This window comes from Carassius gibelio, chromosome A8 (assembly GCF_023724105.1).
Source record: "Carassius gibelio isolate Cgi1373 ecotype wild population from Czech Republic chromosome A8, carGib1.2-hapl.c, whole genome shotgun sequence".
Classification (NCBI taxonomy): Eukaryota; Metazoa; Chordata; class Actinopteri; order Cypriniformes; family Cyprinidae; genus Carassius; species Carassius gibelio.
In genome coordinates this window covers 11,049,292-11,069,802 of record NC_068378.1, presented here as the reverse complement: position 1 = coordinate 11,069,802, position 20,511 = coordinate 11,049,292, and the positions used below count along the sequence as shown (strand labels likewise).

Below are 20,511 nucleotides of genomic sequence, written 5' to 3'. Positions count from 1 at the left end.
ATGGTCACTTAAAGAAAACTGAAATGAAAAGGAAAGAAATATATATTTAAAGCAAAAGTTAACAATCACTACAAAATCAAAATCAAACAAAAATCAATTGTAACGAAAACAAACAATAACCAAAAACCATACAATGATACGAGCACAACAAAACTTAATTAAACAGCAAAACAGCAAAACAGCAAAACAGCAACGCCGTCTTTAATCTGCTATTATGCAGGAGGCGATCTTCCCCACCCGAAAACAGGCGGACGTTCCCAAAACTTTGTCCTACTAAAAACAACCCATTAGTTAAATTTAAAACACAATCAAGTGTCCATTAAAAAGAAATGCATATACATGTGTATCTATACATACCAGGTATTGACTACAGCGTTACACACACCTCATACAGTTGCTCACAGCACAAGTCTCAGAAGATTACTTGAATGAAATCAGTCTAACCAGGTGGCAAGAACAGCCTGAAAACCACAGCGAAGCCAGGAATAATGGGCTATTCAAGCTGCAAAAAGGCGACTCCAGCTACAATAAATTAATATAGTTAGCCGATGTCCAAGAGCTCATTGCAGCATTAGCCAGACCAGCTACAAACATACCTTTGTTAGGCGGAAGCGCACACGTACCGGATGGGCGGGGCCAACAATGACGCATCCCAGGTAGCCTAATCACAGCCTTTATAAAGCAATGACTGAGCCCTGATAGGCCGTTTCTAAGTACCAGGGGAGGGAGATTACCTACTTTGCCACACTACCATTTTGTTTACTTAAATGGGGAGTCATCTCATTTATCATCAGTAAAATATGGAGTGCCACAAGGATCCGTCCTAGGTCCCCTTTTATTTTCAATATACATGTTGCCCCTTGGTAATATTATTAGAAAATACGGAATTAGCTTCCACTGTTATGCTGATGATACTCAGCTATATATCTCAACGAGACCAGATGAAACTTCCCAATTATCTAAGCTAACAGAGTGTGTTAAAAATGTAAAAGATTGGATGACAAATAATTTTCTCCAATTAAATTCGGATAAGACAGAGATACTAATTATTGGACCAAAAAACACTACACAGAATCTTGTAGATTACAATCTGCAACTAGACGGATGTACTGTTACTTCCTCTACAGTCAGAAATCTGGGTGTTATATTAGACAGCAATTTGTCTTTTGAAAATCATATTTCTAATGTTACAAAAACTGCATTCTTCCATCTTAGAAACATTGCCAAGCTACGAAACATGTTATCTGTTTCTGATGCAGAAAAGCTAGTTCATGCATTCATGACCTCTAGACTGGACTATTGTAATGCACTTCTAGGTGGTTGTCCTGCTTCGTCAATAAACAAGCTACAGGTAGTCCAAAATGCAGCAGCTAGAGTCCTTACGAGGTCAAGAAAATATGATCATATTACCCCAATTTTACAGTCTCTGCACTGGCTACCTATTAAGTTCCGTATCAGTTACAAATTATCATTAATTACCTATAAGGCCCTAAATGGTTTAGCTCCTGCGTACCTAACTAGCCTTCTACCACGTTACAACCCATCACGCACCCTAAGGTCACAAAACACTGGACTTTTGGTAGTTCCTAGGACAGCAAAGTCCACTAAAGGAGGTAGAGCTTTCTCACATTTGGCTCCCAAACTCTGGAATAGCCTTCCTGATAATGTTCGGGGTTCAGACACACTCTCTCTGTTTAAATCTAGATTAAAAACAGATGTCTTTCGCCAAGCATTCGAATAATGTATCTTTTTTTTGTGAGTGTAGTTGCATCTGATCAAAGGTGCATTTTTATTCATTAGCTTGGGTTAAACTAATTTTATTTGTTGGATCAGCAGCTATGCTAATGATGTCTCTATTCTGTTTCTATGTTTCACCACGGGATTCACATCCCGTGGTAACTAGGATTTACACAAGCTTCAGTCTGGATCCAGAACACCTGAGAAGAGATGATGCTGACCCTCAGAGGACCTCAGATGATGCTAACCCTGAATCAACAAACAGAACTAACAATTATTGCTAAATGTGTGACTGAATCATATAATAACTTAATTAATAATATTGATAGTTCATCGTCTAGCTGACTACATCTTGTATTATTATTATTTATTTATTTTTTTTCTAAAATCCTGTCAAATGTGCACAAACTACTAGCTACTACTAAATATTGTAGAAACATAATTTTCTGTAAAGTTGCTTTGTAACGATTTGTTTTGTAAAAAGCGCTATACAAATAAACCTGAATTGAATTGAATTAATCGGTTAAAACGGTTCACGTCTCCAATAAGCATTAATCCGCAAATGACTTAAGCTGTTGACTTTTTTAATGTGGCTGACACTCCCTCTGAGTTAAAACAAACCAATATCCCAACGTAATTAATTTACTCAAACAGTACAGTGACTGAACTGCTGTGAAGAGAGAACTGAAGATGAACACCGAGCCAGGCCTGATAACGAACAAAAGACTGACTCGTTCTCGAGTCAAGAACCGGCTGCTTCGGTTTTCGGATCACCAGTAGTTCTTTCGGACAGTTCGATTCAAGAAACCGGATGAAGAAAACGGTTCACCGGTTCTTTTGCGCTCAACCTAATGACTTCATTTGCGATGATTGCCCTTGATTCAAGCCTTCGGTTTACCCACGCTCATAACACTAGCACAGAATTAGTTCAGAATCAATCACCAAAAGAATCAGTTCGGTTCAGACGCTCTGTGTGTCTGTCTGCTTCACGCTGAATCACACATGCGCAGTATCATCAGCTCCTTGGTTCTCGAATCGGACGCGTCTGACAGAAACGGTTATTGACTCAAGAACAAGTCAATCTTTTGTTCGATATCTGGCTCGGCTCGGTGTTCATCTTCAGTTCTCTCTTCACACTCAGACGAGTGACCCTCATCCTCCTCTCGTCTTCACCTGGAAATATAGACCCTTAAAGGCGGGCGTACACGGTGCGAATTCGGATGGTCGGAAGATCGTATGTCCACGCACACGGCACGAGTGAGTTTATCTGAAAATCGTACCGACGAGATGATATACGACACGATTTTAAAAACTGCGAATTCCAGAAGCAATCGCACGAAGTTGATAGACGCGTTCGACTTGAAGCACCGCTGCACGCCCCAAAGGATCACATTAAAGTACCGCGAGAGCGATAAGAGAGCACACATATCCAATGCATTCGAATCGCTCTCGCGGTACTTTGATGTCATACAGGTGATCATTCTGTGAGTGCGGCGGTGCTTCAAGTGGAACGCGCCTAATATAACTGCTCTCCCTCTCTCATAACTGCATATAAAATATTGATACGAGCCGTGACTGTTTCCTAAAAGTACAGGTTTTTTTTCAGCAATAGGAAACCGAGACGTTTGGTTACCCTGTGTGTGTGTTCTTGTATATGGTTTATAAATATCTGAAATGGGTATTAAAATGTAAACATGGTTTGAGAGGACAATTACTGTGCCCTCGTAAACCAAATGGGTTTAAAAAATACGGTAAAAAATACGGTGTTTAATAGAAATTTTAAACATGCATTTTCCGTGATGGATAGAGGTAGGCTAGTGTACGGGGATGAATACCGTTACGTTTATGGAGAGTCCCTGTAAACTACATATGCGTGTGTGAGAGAGAGAGCGAGAGAGAACTAAAAACATCATACAGCGCTCGCTGTTCCTGTCAGACTTCAGAGAGTTTATCCTCCTTGTCAGTAGTCCACATTCGCCGTGGTGCTGTCGTCTTCTTCTGTGGTTTTCCTAGTTCGTGATTGGTCAACTTCAGATAAATCAACAAATCGGCTCGTTTAACCGCACAAATGGCACGAATTCAAACCGATAGCTCACGAACTTTTTAGACATGTTTAAAAATGATCGGGAGGTCGGGAAGTGCTCGTAAGCCACTCTGCTCGGCTCGTAGTTCATCTCAAATGATACGAGCCGCGACCATACGAGAATACGCGATTTCCACACGATTGAAAAAAATCGCATGCGTACTCGTACGACAGCAAAAATCGCACCGTGTACGCCCGCCTTTACATCCCTACACAGATGGTCTCTCCTGCACAATAAACACAACTACTTATGGAAATACCCCTGAGAGCTAGTGCATATAAAGGCGGGCGTACACGGTGCGATTTTTGCTGTCGTTCGAGTTCGCATGCGATTTTTTTCAATCGTGTGGAAATCGCGTATTCTCGTATGGTCGCGGCTCGTATCATTTGCGATGAATTACGAGCCGAGCAGAGTGGCTTACGAGCACTTCCCGAGCTCCCGATCATTTTTAAACATGTCTAAAAAGTTCGTGAGCTATCGGTTTGAATTCGTGCCATTTGTGCGGTTGAACGAGCCGATTTGTTAATTTATCTGAAGTTGACCAATCACGAACTAGGAAAACCACAGAAGAAGAAAGACGAAGACGGCAGCTGAAGTCTGTCAGGAACAGCGAGCGCTGTATGATGTTTCTAGCAACGTATTCCAATGCCCTTTTGTTCTCTCTCTCCCTCTCTCGCTCACACACGCATATGTAGTTTACAGGGACTCTCCATAAACGTAACGTTATTCTATACTGTATATCCCCATACACTACCTCTATCCATCATGAAAAATGCATGTTTAAAATTTCTATTAAACACCGTATAGTATTTTTTTAAGTAATTTGGTTTACGAGGGCACAGTAATTGTCATCACAAACCATGTTTACATTTCAATACCCATTTCAGATATTTATAAACAGGGTAACCAAACGTCCCGGTTTCCTATTGCTGAAAAATAACCTGTACGTGTAGGAAACAGTCACGGCTCGTATCAATATTTTATTTGCAGTTATGAGAGAGGAAGAGCAGTTATATTAGGCGCGTTCCACTTGAAGCACCGCTGCACGCACAGAATGATCACCTGTATGACATCAAAGTACCGCAAGAGCGATTCGAATGCATTGGATATGTGTGCTCTCTTATCGCTTTCGCGGTAATGTCATACAGTGATCCTTCTGTGCGTGCAGCGCTGCTTCAAGTCGAACGCGTCTATCAACTTCGTGCGATTGCTTCTGGAATTTTGGGGTTGTAAAATCGTGTCGTATATCATCTCGTCCGTACGATTTTCAGATAAACTCACTCGTGCCGTGTGCGTGGACATACGATCTTCCGACCATCCGAATTCGCACCGTGTACGCCCGCCTTAAGAGAACTAACTTTTTAAAAATGCAATGGAGAGCACAAAATAAATAAAAATCCAAACTGCCATATAGCTGCCTGCTGCTTACACACATGAAAAAAACAACAACTAAATAATGCTCCAAAAAAAATAGTGTGAACATTAGCATGTTTATAACAAACAGTTTATTGATGATTGGGGGGGGGGGTTATATCTTTAAAACCTGTTTCTTGGAAATTCAGAGCTTTCTCTAAATTTTACAGTCAACTGTTAGAACACAATGTCATAAAAAACATACAAAAATCAAGAACAACATCTACAGTATTATAGACCTTAGTCAAGTCAGTCAACATATTGAATTTTACGCAGATGAAAAATAGATTGTATAAAGATCCTAGATCACAATTTCAACAACTCTCAAAAACTTTCAAAACTGTTTTATGGAATTTGTTTATTGAATTTTCAGTTTCGGACAGCACTTCTATCACTCACAGTCTCGTTTTCATTCCAGTCTTAATTAAATATGGTGCTACCATGACTGAGATCTATTACTTCAAATAAAGCCTTTCAATAATCACAGTCCTTTCTGCCCTCCTCCAGCTTAATCTTTTTCTTCTTTTTTTTCTTTGTCAAATTTTCCACCACAGTTGTTTGCTCTTCTGATCCCTCTCCATTAAATTGTTTCTCTGATACATGGGTAATGTTCTCCTCATTTCTTTCTGTGGATGCTTTTCTTTTTTTCTTCTTCTTCTTCTTCTTTTTAGTGACTGTGCTTTCCTCTGCTGACTCTTTGGTTGTACTTTTCTCCTCAGTTTTCTCTGTAAGATGTTGGGCTGCAGAGGAGAGGATGTCTGACACAGACACAGCGGCTTCTCTAAACCTCATTTCCATCTCACTGTCACTGTCACTGTAGAAAGTGAGAAGCTTAATGCAGATTGTCAATAATATACACACAAGCATACACACATATATATATATATATATATATATATATATATATATATATATATATATATATATATATATATATATATATATATATATATACACATACAGAATATACAAAAATAGAATTTCATTTTATCCATCCATCCTTCTATCCAAATATTATTTTAGGGTGAATCTCATGAAAACATGCATGCATGCAAATGATTTAAAAAGTAATTTATTTAATCAAAAATGTACTCTTTTCTTCCTGATGCATGTTTTTGTGAGAGTCACCCTTGAAGGGTGTGTGTATCATAAGCAGGAGTCAGACTCACCTAGAGCTGGGAATTGGTCTCCTTTTAGGAGGTGGAGGAAGTGGTTCCTCCATCCAATTTCCAGGACTGGACGTGGAGAAGAGACGGAAACCTTCAGAAAACAACAGGAAACATGCGTTAGCTGAATATCTGGATTTAATATAGCTGCAGCTGTGGATATTATCTATATTACTGTACATCTGTCAGATGTTCATGTTTTCATGAAAGCAGATGACTGTTTACTTACTTTCTTGATCCTCTTCATCTCTGTTTTTGGACCGAACAGGTTTTGACTCAACAGTCTGAGAAAAAACTTCTGAAATACACCTAAAGTTGAGTGCATTTGTAAAAGAGAGTGAGGGAAAGAAACTGTACTGACTGACACAAAGGCACTCAAAGATAACAGTTCTTGAAGTAGTCACAACAGCAGGAATAACACTCATCGTGTCTCACCCATCCAAAAAGGCTCCTAACTTTTTTGCCACATGGGACTGAAATTCAGGTGTTGTCCCGAGCTCATTCCCATCATGTTCATGCTTTGAAACATCAGTTCTGTGTGACAAATTTAACCGAATTTATCACAAAACAACAATCTAGTCTTAAAATACAATGAGGGAATGTTCATACTGGCAAGAAAAAAAGGTGAATTGTTATGGTCAGCTCACCTCTGACTTCGTCTGCTTCTGCTGGTGTCTCCATCTGTGAGGCAAAATCAGCACTGAGTAAGACCTGAGGTGCCCCAGATAAACAGCAACTGATTTTTATTAATATTTAATTGATTTGTATTACTGTATTGATTAGTAAAGTAACACCATCCGCTAATTAAGAACATTCTGAATAGCTACTTACATGAAGGACAAGAAGCTCCGCCGTTTCCACTTATCTTACCATCCTGTGGAAGAAAGCTCCACACCGCTTCTTTCAGTCTGTCAGAGTTTTCATCTTCACTGCTGCTTTCAGACATTCCCTGGGGAGGAAGGCTTGTGTTTTTGGTATACAAATAAAAGTTGTTCGTAACAATGACACTAATGTTAAGGCATGTGTATATATTAAGAATGAAGTTTGTTTAGATTGACTGACTGTGAGCTGCACACAGTCCCAGCAACTACAACAAAAAGCAACTGTCAGTCTGTTAAAATACAAACACGTCGCTTTAGAGAAACGCAAGTAAATACAGGAGCTCTCATAGACAGTAAAAGCGAGCTCCACATGTTTTTCACGCTCCCGCGCTGTAGCTGAGAGCATTCGGTGATTTACCGCCCCCTACAGTCCCGGAGCTGCAGCTCCACACGAGGAAACCTAGCGAACCAGTGTTCTTTTCAGGATCACAGAGATACTATTAGAGTTTTTAATAATATTTTGAATTAGTTTACATTTTTATTTTATTTATTTTTTACTTTAAAGTTTTACTCTCTTATTTATTTATGTATTTGTTACTTTAGTTTTATTAGTTATATTTATTAGTTGCCTGACAACTGTAGCTGAAATAAAATTATTATTATTTTTTTATTCCAGTTAACATTTTTATTTCAAGCATTAAAAAAAAAATTTCATTTTCTAGTTTACTATAAAAGTCTTAAAACAAACACTTCTTTAAATAAGCACTAATCACTTTAATAACTTTACAAAAACCTGTGAAATAAGGTAAATCTCATTCACTGTTAAATTTTTTTTAATACAAATTCCATTTGTAAATAATAAAAAGATAATATGTTTTACAAGAAGACTATTTCAGTCTTCCTACATTAAAAGGTTATTGTTACTTTTTGCTTGCTGTTTCTTTGTGAAACTTTTTTCATCAAAAATGCACACACAATATTTAAACTTAACAGAGATGACATAACTGAATTCAATGATGAACTGCCTTTAACAATAATTTTGCATTATTGAGACACTGTTTTCCAAATGAATGTTGTTCAGTGCTTTGACGCAATGTATTTTGTTTAAAGCGCTATATAAATAAAGGTGATTGATTGATTGATTGATAGATCAAACGTCTTAGTGTTTTTTTCCCAGTATAGTTGAGTGTTTAAATTATTCTATTTATTAATTTAAATCAAACACTTTTTAAAAATCTTTTTATTTTATTTTTTTCTGCCAGTTTGGAAGTACAATGAAAAACTACACTGTAAATACAAAATGCGCATGTGTGTTCCACAGTTTTACATTTCATTTTCAAATGTCACAGAACTGTGATGGTAAACCCAAAACAAAAGCAAGTCATACACAAAGTTGAGATGCACTGCATGCACATAACTGAACATTTGTAATTCAGTAGGCTACTGGAAAGCACATAATATTGACTATATTTTTATAATAGCCTATTATACATCAGGTTATCAGGTTTCATATCAGTAGTCATCATCCTCACTGTTGTATTCATCAGAACCGTGATCATTATAGCCTTCAGAATACTTGTCATCAGACCCTTCATCACTGCATGCAGAGTTGTCTTCCTCATCATCTCGACTATCTTCTTCCCCGTCCTCCTCATCAGAGCCATCTTCCTCTTCATCAGAACTATTTTCAGAGCCATCTTCCTCTTCATCAGAACTATTTTCGGAGCCATCTTCCCCCTCATCAGAACTATCACTGTCCCCTTCATCATCACTACTTTCATCTGAATCTTTTTCACTGCAGTCCTCATCCTCTTCCTCTGCATAACGTTTCTCTTTCTTTGTATTCTTTCTCTTTGAGAGTCGTTTTTTAAGCCCTGAAACTTCTTGCTTCAGTGTGGAGCACATACGTGCAAGATTTCGAACCTCTTTATTATCTCTTGTTTTAGGTTTTGCAGGTCTTTTTGGTTGTGTCTGAAGCTTGGCGGGTTTCAAAACACTTTCAAAGATGCTCCTGACTGCCATCTCCTACAAAGGAGAAAATACAACAAGCAAGCTGATAAAATATTCAGCATATAGACACATACACTACTGTTCAAATATTTGGAATGCATAAGATCAAAACAGGAATATTGTGAAATATTATTACAATTTAAAATTACGTGTTTTCTTCAGAGTTTATTCTATTATGCTGATTTGGTGCTCAAGATATTTTTCTTTTTATTAACTATTTAGATTTTTTTTTTTCAAACATATTTTTGTGGAAATTGTGATACAGTAATTCCATTAAAAATGAATAATTTTATAAGCAAGGATCCATTATCTTGGTAAAAGTAAAGACATTTATAGTGTTACAAAAAAATTAATTTTTCAAATAAATGCTGTTCTTTTGAATTTCTATTCATCTAAAACATCCTGGAAAAAAAAATATCATGATAAAGAAATCAGGATATTAGTATCTTTTCTGACAGGAATAATGGCTGCTGAAAATTCAGGAATTAATACATATAAAAAATATACTTATTTTAAATCGTAATTATATTTGACAATATTACTGTTCCAACTATATTTAAAAATAAATGCAGCCTTGATGGGCAAAACACTTCATTCTACAACATAAAAGAAAAAAAAATATTTTAATACAGAATTTCATTAGGATACCAAACCTTTATAATGTCAACAGTTTTATCTGTGTGATCCTGTTGTCCAGAGCTAATGCTTCTGAAGCTGTTGTCTGTGTTCTGGCACTGCTGTGAGGGTCTCGTCTTCACGTCTGACAGTGTGTGTTTCTGTAGTGCTGGTATTGTGTAATGCTTCTTGATGTGAGTCTCACAGAGGGACACGTCACAGGTTAAACAACACTTCACAGCTTTCAGTCTGCGCTCAGTGCAGAAATCACAGGCCACGTCTTCCGCTCTGGCGTAGGATTGTGGTGGAAGTGCCGGACTGAAGCCTGCTTGCTGCAGGTTTTTAACAACCTCAGCCAGAGCTGCATTTGTGTTCAGCACCGGCCGTGTTTCTGATGGATTACCACATTGTGGACAGACATAATATCCTGCACAACTGTCCCAGAATTCATTAATACAACCTCTGCAGTAATTGTGTCCACATGAGGTGGACACTGGATCTTTCAAAATCGATGTGCACAATGGGCATCTAAAGTGATGCTCTGTCAGCAGTCTGGAAGTCACAAAATTAAAGTCATTCCATAAATAAAACTTTACTGTCACATTACTTCATGCTAAGTTTTAAACATTTTTACATTATTAAATACTTATAAGTAAGAATAATTTCACCTTGGACCCAGTGGCAAAGTTTCCGCGGCTCTGAAGTTGGTTGGTGGATCCATTGACCAGTCTGTGTTCAAAGACATACAGGTGGGTGTAGGAGAAGCTGCTCTGACTCTGTGAGGAAACAATGTCATGCTCTTATTTCTCTATGTTAGAGAGATCGTACTGATGAGTCGAAAGCACATGTATGTTATTGAACCAGCTCAAGCTAAATAGAGCTACTTACAGTTGAATTAAATTAGTTTTATAATGAATTCACTTTATTGATCTAACGTGAACCAACACAAAACTGAGTGGAGCTTAACAATGACACTATTTTATTTTTAGAACTGCTTTCCAGCAGAATATTTGGGAAGTTTGAATTGATACTTTCCTGTTTAATACTGTTAAGTTGATTTAAAACAATCTCTACTGTGTAAAGGGGACTTTAGTTAGAAACTACAAATTTTCTGTGTCTGTATTAATAGTAAATTTGTTCAAATTAATGCTTAGTTTTATTTTAAATGATAAAATAAGTTTCCAAAATGCCATTGAATGTATAACGATTCAACAGAAAAACATAAAGAAGCACCCAAAACACACCAATCGTTTTTGTAGATGAAGAGCTCACAAATCTTGATGAATGTAGAAAATGTATATCAGCATCTTGCTCCAACCAAAGTGATTTGAATGCACATGACTTCGTAATTTACCCAAATTGTAAATATGTACTTCTCGGCAGGAGGACTTGAATGCACCAATAGGACAGTGAACATTTTCCCTGACCTTAGCATGGATGTGTTGTCTCTTGAATCGTTCATTGGGTTGTCGTGTTTCAGGGAGATATAACTGGTGACTTGTGATGTCTCTCTTTTTCTCTTAATCCTGTAATTTTTTTAAACAGTTTTGGAGCATGTAAGTGTTTGTGTAAGGGAAGGTTTGAAAATGGTACTGCTTTGTCTTATAAAAACATATTTTCATTCATTGCTTTAAAATGATGATATCAGATTATTGTTTAATATATATATATATATATATATATTAGGGGTGTAACGATACGCGTATTCGTATTGAACCGTTCGGTACGACGCTTTCGGTTCGGTACGCGGTACGCATTATGTATACCGAACGGTTCGTTGGAGTAATTAATTATATTTGAAAAAAAAAAAAAAAGAGAGAGAAAGAAATATAATGATATGCGTTCAACAAGGTAGCCCAATAACCCAAACAACGTAACAGGCAACGCCCCTGACACTCCCGAAGAAGAAAAAAACACCATCTTATATGTTTATGTTAGGCTACTCAGCAGGCGCTCGCTCACTCAGTACGCGCTGAAGGCTCGTTGCAAAATAGCCAATGCGTTTAACAGACTAGAAATGAGAAGATCCTCCAATAACCAACAGGTCTGGTGTTTGGGTGCACTTTGGATTCCCTTTAAGCTATAATGGTGATGGCAAGAGAGTGGTGGATAAAAAAACAACGGTATGTCGCATCTGCAACATGACAGGGTACACCAGCGGGATTACAAAAAAAAAAAAAAAACAGCGGGAATATCTGGGATATATGCGTCAGTACTATCTGGGAAAAGACGAAAAAAAGGAGAAACATGCACGCAGCAAACTATCCCTGCAGCATTTAGACACTATAGCTTACAGGGAATCCAACCCAAACACCAGACCTGTTGGTTATTTTAGGATCTTATATTTCTGGTCTGTTAAATGCATTAGACATTTTGCAACGAGCCTTCAGCGCGTGCTGAGTGAGCGAGCGCCTTAGGGGCCGTTCACATATCGTGCCTAAAAACGCATGGAAAACGCTAAGCGCGTCTTTCTCCTGAGGCGTCTGTCTTTGCTAAGCAACAATGACGTGCTCTCTCCATGAGACGCGGAAATTTCAGCGAAGGATAAATGGATTTGCAGCTCTAAAAATCGCTTGCAGTAGCTCTGCTACTGAATTTATTTCAAAATTGCAATCCATATACAACTATGATCAGCTGTTCCTTCATCTTGGCTGAGCTCTCAACGTTGTTACGGGAAAGGATGAAGCTGATTGGTTGGTTCTTGTCACATGACCCGCGGTGCGCTTGCGGCATTCTGAAAAGTTGAGATGTTTTTACATTTTGCTGTATCTAAAACGTATCGAACCGAACCGAACCGAACCGTGACATCAGTGTATCGTATCGAACCGAACCGTGAATTTTGTGAACCGTTACACCCCTAATATATATATATATATATATATATATATATATATATATATATATATATATAAACAATAATCTGATATCATCTTCTATATATATATATATATATATACAGTGGGGATCGAAAGTTTGGGCACCCCTTGCAGAATCTGTGAAAATGCGAGTAATTTTCAAAAAATAAGAGAGATCATACTAAATGCATGTTACATTTTATTTAGTACTGTCCTGAGTAAGATATTGTACATAAAAGATATTAACATTTAGTCCACAAGACAAAAATAAATGCTGAAATTATTAAAATAACCCCACTCAAAAGTTTGGGATCCCTTGGTTCTTAATACTGTGTTCTGTTACCTGATGATCCACGACTGTCTTTCTGTTTTGTGATGGTTGTGCATGAGTCCCTTGTTTGTTCTGAACAGTTAAACTGAGCAGCGTTCTTCAGAAAAATCCTCCAGCTCTGGAGGCAACTTTTGAACATGATGAAGATGGCCAAATTTTTCTTATTTTGTTGAAATATAATTTTTTTCCATTTAGTTCTGCCCTTCGTAAGCAACAGAAGATACTTGTATGTTTCCCGGTACACAAATTAAGTACAATTTACCTTGATCTTCAAATTCCAAAAGTTTTCACCCCCCAGCTCTTAATGCATCTTGTTTCCTTCTGGAGCATCATTGAATGTTTGAATCTTTTTAAATAGTTGTGTTTGAGTTCCTCAAATGTCCTCAGTGTGATAAGATGTATCTCAAAATCATACAGTCACTGCTGGAAAGGGTTCAAATATGCAAAGATCCTGGAAAACTGAAGAATCTGCAGGACCTTAAAGATTTTTCTGAAGAACGCTGCTCGGTTTAACTGTTCAGAACAAACAAGGGACTCATGCACAACCATCACAAAACAGAAAGACAGTCGTGGATCATCAGGTAACAGAACACAGTACTAAGAACCAAGGGTTCCCAAACTTTTGAGTGGGGTTATTTTAATAATTTCAGCTATTTTTTTGTCTTGTGGACTAAATGTTAATATCTTTTATGTACAATATCTTACTCAGGACAGTACTAAATAAAAAATAACATGCATTTAGTATGATCTCTCTTATTTTTTGAAAATTACTCATATTTTCACAGATTCTGCAAGGGGTGTCCAAACTTTCGATCCCCACAGTGTATATATATATATATATATATATATAGTAAGTTATAGTATATATAAGACTACATAGTAAAATTCACCTTGAATGCAAAGGAAATGTCTCTCCACCTTTGAAGTTGCCTGGTGGATCCATTGACCAGTCCGTCCTCATTGACAGATAACTGGGGGTTGGAGAAGCTGCTCTCTTTGACTTTGGACTAAAGAGAGAGACGGTCAGGTCAAACAGAACTGTGCAAATAAACGTTCATATTTAAACAAGTTGTAATATTAATTCAAATGTTTTGCTTTATCAGCAACATGGCACATATCCGAGAGAGAGGGGTGGTCAAACAGACCTGTGCAAATAAACGTTCATATCTGAATAAGTTGTAATATGAATTTAAATGTTTTGCTTTCAGCAAACATGACACATGCTGATAGGCACCAATGTTGCCCCTAGCTAAACTCCCACTTCCCTTAGATGTTATTGTTAAATGAGATAGCTTGGTGCCAGAAATGGTTGTTTGGCATAAACAAGATTTTATTTATAGTAACTATAAAATGGGTATTATTCCTTAAGCATAAATGGAAATACGGGTTGTTTACCTTTTGTTTTGGCGTTCACTTGGTAGTTCTGCAAGGTTATTGGCAGTGCTTTTAGACTCTGATCTCCTTCGTTTGGAATGGCTTGAAATCAACATTACAGCACGATTTAAAATCAGTTAACATTTCTTTTGACAATAATAAATTAACTAAATATTAACAAAACAATTCAAGATTCTTAGTTTTAAAACTGGGATGCATATTGAAAAATAGTGAACTTTACGCACCTTTTAAAATCCCGCGTTTTTTTAAGACTCATGTTCTGTACGGGCAGACAAACTTCTGAGATTTAGGAGTATAGAAAGACAAGCTCGCAAACACGAACAGATGTTGTTTGACTGCAAAACAAAAAAGTAATGTTAACTCATCTATTATTGACGATAGGAAGAAATCGAAACTAAGTGGTTTTCATTTCATAAACTGTAAAATTAAGCAAAGAAATGTGGGAACAGGAGTGAAAAAGGAACTGAAACACTTCTCAAAATGTTTATGTGAATCATTATACTTACAATAAGAAATGTTCAGTCTTGCATAGGCCTATCTGATTTCGATATCATTGCTGATCCCCACTTCCGATCAAATTTAGGAGAAGCACGTGATGTTCAAATATTTGCTGTGAGCAAAGGTTTTCCAGCATGGCATCCAACCGAAATCTGCCTTACCACTGTGATCAACTATCAAACAACTTCCCAAATAAATACATGCATCTTGGCATAATGGACAATAATTGAAAAGTGTATTGTACATTTAAAAACATTCTCCTATTAGGGCTGTACAAAAAGTGACATATTAATCCAAATAAACAATGAAAATATTTGAAAATATAAAATCATTTGCTGGCTGCCACCTTGTGGTACAATATTGGATCGTGCTGTAGAGTTCAGAATAAAACATATTTCGTTCATAAAATGAATTTTATTTATCTCCCTAAACAAATTCCTCTTGACACATTTGAACAGAATTCCTATTTTATACATTAAAATACACTGTTCCTACAATTCTGAATAAGAAAGTGAAGCTGGGCACACTTGTCTTCGATGCAACTGTACACACGCAATACATATACAGGCAACTGAGCTTCAAGGGCAAAAAAAAATTAATGATAATTATTTTTGACTAATATTTAATGTAAACAATCTTAAAGTCAGAAGTATCACTCATGCTTGTCGTTAATGAAAGTGTTTCGTTAAGGTGTAATGTACCTACTATTCACTTTAGTGGTCCTTGTTATCTCTACATAATGTACAAACAAGACATTTTTGTAGAATGATGCGTTAAAGAATGTCATATTATGAAATCTTTCATTTTAGAGTCCTGATACAGGCTTCATTACATGGAAAACAAATTTACATAACAAATATCTAAATAAAAAGACCAATGTATTCTACTTGACATAATACATGACACATGTAATATATGAACAGCATTCCTAAAGTAACTGCAATGATTAAATCCACACACTAGTGTGCATGATATAGAAGATCACATCCTTGTGTTAAAAAAACAAAATGTTTATATATATAAATATATATATAAAGACACTTTATTACATCTCTCAGTTAGGGATTAAACATAAATTGAGACTGAAAAGGGAGGAGAATTAATAGGAATAAAACCAAATATTTTATCTTGTGCGCAGTTTGTGCACAGCATGTCAACACATAGATGGTGCACGTGCCTATGTAAACAGCACAAGTTAGGCATTAGACAGATATGCAACCACAAATACTTCACAAACATTGGTCCTTTAGCCTCATATTACAGATTTTCTTTCTTAAGGACACTTGAGAATATATGCAAATCGCCGTCCAGCTGAGAACTGACTTGTGTGTGAATGGATTGAGTTGAGGACTGACTCTGAATGAATTACAATGGGTGTTTTGCAACTGTAACATGATTTGCTTTGATCAGAAGCTAATCAAATCAATTTAATATTGATTAAATATGCAAAGTCAGAGGTCTCTAATGGGCTCTAAATGCCTTTTCGGTTTTTGTTTCTCATCCAATCACTTTGCCTAATTCCCAACCGCTTGGATTAGATCAAAGGTAAACATCAAAGCTCTGATAGAGGCTAAACAGCTTGAAAGGTGCACAAAGACACCATGTTGAGAATCCCAACCCTCTCTTTGTGTGACACGAGTGAAAACAGGGTTTCTGTATGCACAGCTGAGTCTGACATCGAAAGGCCTCGTACATGAGAAAGACAGATGCCCTGTGAACCCCACAGTGTGTACGGTCATATCCAATCCAGACTCCTACAGGACTAACACTATACACCTACAAAAACTCCACTTGTTCTTTTGTCAGATAAAGACTTGACATAAAACAGTGAAACAAAAATAAAATAACTCCGGAAAAAAAAATTACACTACAAAATGCAATTACTTATTAATAAGTGGCCACATTCTTGGTCTCTCCATGAGGTGAGTTTAGGGTTAAAAATTTTGGGGTCAGTATGTTTTTTAATAAGAAATTCTGCTTAACATCACAGGAATAACTTACATTTTTAAATATATTAAAATAGCAATCAGTTATTTTAAATTGTAATGATATTCATTTACAAAATTACTGTTTTTACTGTATTTTGATCAAATAAATGCAGCTTGGTGAATATAAAAGACTTCTTCCAAAAACATAAAAATATTACTGAATCCAAAATATTGAACAGGTGTGTAGTTGAAAAAAAAATAAAAATACTGCAACTGTTTTAGGGTCACACACACACACACAAACAGATCACATCCTCTTTAACTCAACATACCCTGATCACATGTCCGAGAGTGTTGTAATAGTGTTTGCTCTGATAAACGAAACTATCTAAAAAATATACCGCAGTATCCGTTCTATCACTAAAATAATCATCAATAAGTACAAATCTAATCTGTGGAAAACTCCTCTTTTTGTTTAATAACCCAAGATATATGTGGCAGCATTGCTTCATTTTAGCACATTTAGAAAGACCCCATTCAGATAATCAAAATTTAGTTTGTTAACAAAACTTCAGAGCTTAAAAAAAAAAATCTCACAAAAGGTGGTGGGTGCAGGAAGTAAGACAACAAAAGTGTTACAAAACAAAAACCTGTCCTGAAGCAGGAAAACCGGACTATTCTTCAGTTCCGGCTAGTCGAGTGTGGCGGAGGAGAAAGCCTCTGCTTTTTTATGGCCTAACCCACAAGGAGTGTGTGAAGTCTGTGGAATGCAGGAACTTCACTGAGGGAAGGTCATTTCCAGTTGGGTGGGTCGATTGAGCCAGATCGTAATGCTGATGACAACACCATGTGTAGCTGCTAGTGAGGTGTGGTCCTGTATTTGTATTCCACATGGTCACTCCAACAAACAATCATCAGGTTTCCTGTTGAAGAGGCACTACTGGCCCCCGTTGTAAGCGTAGTCTGCCTTGTTGTGCATGATGAGTTTGTTGTCCACAAAGTAGAAACTGTCTGATCTGGTCTCATACGGGTGCTCAATCATCAGACGAACTGCAGGAGACAAAGAAACGCCACAGCACAGTGTTACATGACATTTTAACAAATGAACACAGACATGTAATGCACTCTTCTCTATCGGAGCACTGCTAAGAGAGTGAGCTCTGAAATTTGATACAAGCCTGACAGGAGGAGGGAGATGTCAGAAAGAGTAAGGTCAATGTGGTACACCTTTAGCACAGCTCCATCTAGTGGATGCATAACCCAAACCAAGTCAAACGTTTGACTGCAGTCTCTTCTATTCTATGTGCCTTATAATCTGGTGCGCCCTATGAAAACAGTTCTAAAATAGGCCATTCAGGGTCATATAAGGTGCGCCTTATAGTGCGGAAAATACAGTAATAAAATGAAATAAAGTTAAAACAATAAAAAAAAAAAAGCATGTTTGGTTTAAAAGCATAAAGGACTGTTTTATTCATTAAAGGACTATATAGTTAGTTCAACTAGTAACCAGTAACACTCACTGAGGTCATCTGGGAGCTGAGGAAACTCATAAATGTGTTCACACGTGTTCCGGCTGTTCGGGATACAGAAGCCAAAGTCAAAGTCGAAACTCTTCAGGAGGCGATCTTGAAAATAATGTCTCTCAATCATTCTGAAGTTGGTAACAGGTCGATCGCCAACTGTGAACTCCACACTGAGAGAGTGAGATAGGAGAAAAGACACGTTACTCTAGCAGTACACATGACCAAATCATGCAATAAAAGCACATTCAGATCAGTTGGTCTTGTTGCTCATGTTTACAGCAAAACTGAAGGAATTACTGAGGCTAAATCATGATTTATTTATGATTTCTGTGGGATTTGGCTAATAACATTGCTCAAGTGTTGCAGCAGATGACACAAGCTCCTTTGTTTCAAAACATGAGAGCTGGACAAACAATTTCAGACCCACCAGGGATTGTTTAAACAGCAGAATGCACAAGGCCATGCTTAATAGAGAGACTTACGTGGCTCCAACTGTGCGTAACTTAAGGAATGCAGGTGTGAACTGGTAACGGACGAAGCGCCCCGCACTGGTGTCAACCTCTCCATTTTCCTCATCCTCCTCATCAAGATCTGAATGCAAAAGTTTGAGATCGAATGTAAGGACCTGGGCCAGGGTTACTGTCCTTAACTAAAACCATTTAAATATATATATATATATATATATATATATATATATATATATATATATATATATATATAAACTTTCATTGCATTCAAAAATTCCATGACAGTAGGGAAACTAAATAGATTTGATGCACTTAAAGTTGCAATGTATGCTGAACTTATCCAATCATTTCTTTACATCAGCATAGAAGATTAATATTGTGATAAATAATTACAAGTTAAACATACATGGATAAATGGTTCACAATAAGACCTATAACATGCATTTACAAAAAAGGGTTGAATTTTCATTACACGACTTGGTGATTTTATTGGAATGGGTGGTCTTCAAGATTACACTTCATATGTTAAAAGGAAATAAAGTCAGTCATGATAAGAGAACCATTGCGTGACTCCATTTACTAGTTTAACTTGAAGACAATGACAGGAAACATACCACAGTGAGGAGGTTTGGCAATCTCGAAAAGGACTGTCCCTGTCTCCAGGTCTCTGATCTTAAACCGTGTGAAGTCGATGCTGTAGATGTTGTCCTCTGGTTTACACAGATAGTCTGTGGAGGGAAAATATCATGTTACGTTACTTAAATTTTAGGAACATAGGGAGGAACATAGTATATACTGGTAAGTTGAGACTGGATTAGAGCAAACACATGCAATCTATTCACTGAGAAAGCTATGTAGCAATACTCTTATAATGCTAAACCTGAAGCATGACACAAAATGCTTAATATGCTATGTTAAAAATAAACATGACGGCAAAGTGCCTTCTGGAAACTCTATAATGTGTTGCATGGATTGGGCCTGTTACTATAACAAACACCTGAAATCATTGGACGGATGCTGTATATCATAATGCATGCACGTTGCAAGCTGTTGTGAGTTGTGAGATGAAGCAGGTAACGTTAACGTTAATGTTATCAGAGAGGAGTCTCGGAGCTCTTACCGCGAGTGATAGCGCGGAGTCCCAACACTTCATCCGTGGTGATGTCTCTCTCCAGCGCCCGCAGCTCTTCCTCCGTTACAGGCCGCCGCTCCACTTGATTCCGTCGCGATTTCAGCCTTTTCAGGACATTGACTCCGGTTTTGCGGTCTCGAGGAGCAGCCGCCGTCGAATCCGAGCCGTTAACCGCGGTGGCTGCCGTTTCGGTGCGGGAGCTCTGGCTGTTCATCTCTCCGAAATTTAACTGGGTAACTTTGTTTAGCGACGAAGCGCGAACTGCGTCTCTGTTGTGCTCGACGCTCGCTGTATGCAAGATGGCGTAGCGCGTCACTATGGAGAACCTACGCCGACAGAACTGCGATCCGATTGGCTGAACGCGCTCGAAAGTTGCTATGGTTACCATCATCTCGGTTTACAAAAATCTCCCCATTAGCTAACGTCAGTTTACTTTTAGCTAACGTTACTTAGTTTTACTTTAGTTACGTTACTTTACACTTCTCCCAATTTAATTACGTGTTATATTTGAGTCCCCTCTTATTTTTTATATTTAA

General features: G+C 37.4%; 3 protein-coding genes across 5 annotated transcripts; all 3 read right to left on the bottom strand.

The window, feature by feature from the left end:
* Positions 1–5,575: 5,575 nt before the first annotated feature.
* On the bottom strand, positions 5,576–7,667 carry ca8h12orf43 (chromosome A8 C12orf43 homolog). 2 transcript variants are annotated; one of them, XM_052603935.1, is made up of 7 exons: positions 7,463–7,667; positions 7,232–7,349; positions 7,048–7,081; positions 6,836–6,934; positions 6,630–6,709; positions 6,404–6,494; positions 5,576–6,048 (listed from the first exon to the last, which is right to left on the bottom strand). In XM_052603935.1, the coding sequence occupies exons 1-7, from the start codon at positions 7,625–7,627 to the stop codon at positions 5,709–5,711; spliced, it is 927 nt and encodes a 308-aa protein (XP_052459895.1). In that variant the 5' UTR covers positions 7,628–7,667; the 3' UTR covers positions 5,576–5,708. The 2 variants fall into 2 exon arrangements, with proteins under 2 accessions (XP_052459895.1, XP_052459896.1); XM_052603936.1 differs by having other exon boundaries at positions 7,232–7,665.
* A 792-nt stretch (positions 7,668–8,459) lies between these two features.
* Positions 8,460–15,082, bottom strand: LOC128018433 (uncharacterized). 2 transcript variants are annotated; one of them, XM_052603920.1, is made up of 8 exons: positions 14,934–15,082; positions 14,652–14,762; positions 14,428–14,508; positions 13,923–14,039; positions 11,274–11,372; positions 10,515–10,622; positions 9,885–10,398; positions 8,460–9,246 (listed from the first exon to the last, which is right to left on the bottom strand). In XM_052603920.1, the coding sequence occupies exons 2-8, from the start codon at positions 14,681–14,683 to the stop codon at positions 8,734–8,736; spliced, it is 1,464 nt and encodes a 487-aa protein (XP_052459880.1). In that variant the 5' UTR covers positions 14,684–14,762; positions 14,934–15,082; the 3' UTR covers positions 8,460–8,733. The 2 variants fall into 2 exon arrangements, with proteins under 2 accessions (XP_052459880.1, XP_052459881.1); XM_052603921.1 differs by lacking the exon at positions 11,274–11,372 and having other exon boundaries at positions 14,934–15,078.
* Positions 15,083–15,319: 237 nt separating this feature from the next.
* unc119.1 (unc-119 homolog 1) lies at positions 15,320–20,378 on the bottom strand. The gene is made up of 5 exons (XM_052603937.1): positions 19,964–20,378; positions 19,458–19,571; positions 18,859–18,967; positions 18,374–18,546; positions 15,320–17,903 (listed from the first exon to the last, which is right to left on the bottom strand). Exons 1-5 carry the CDS (start codon positions 20,364–20,366, stop codon positions 17,791–17,793), a joined length of 912 nt encoding a protein of 303 aa, XP_052459897.1. The 5' UTR covers positions 20,367–20,378; the 3' UTR covers positions 15,320–17,790.
* Between the last annotated feature and the right edge of the window lie 133 nt (positions 20,379–20,511).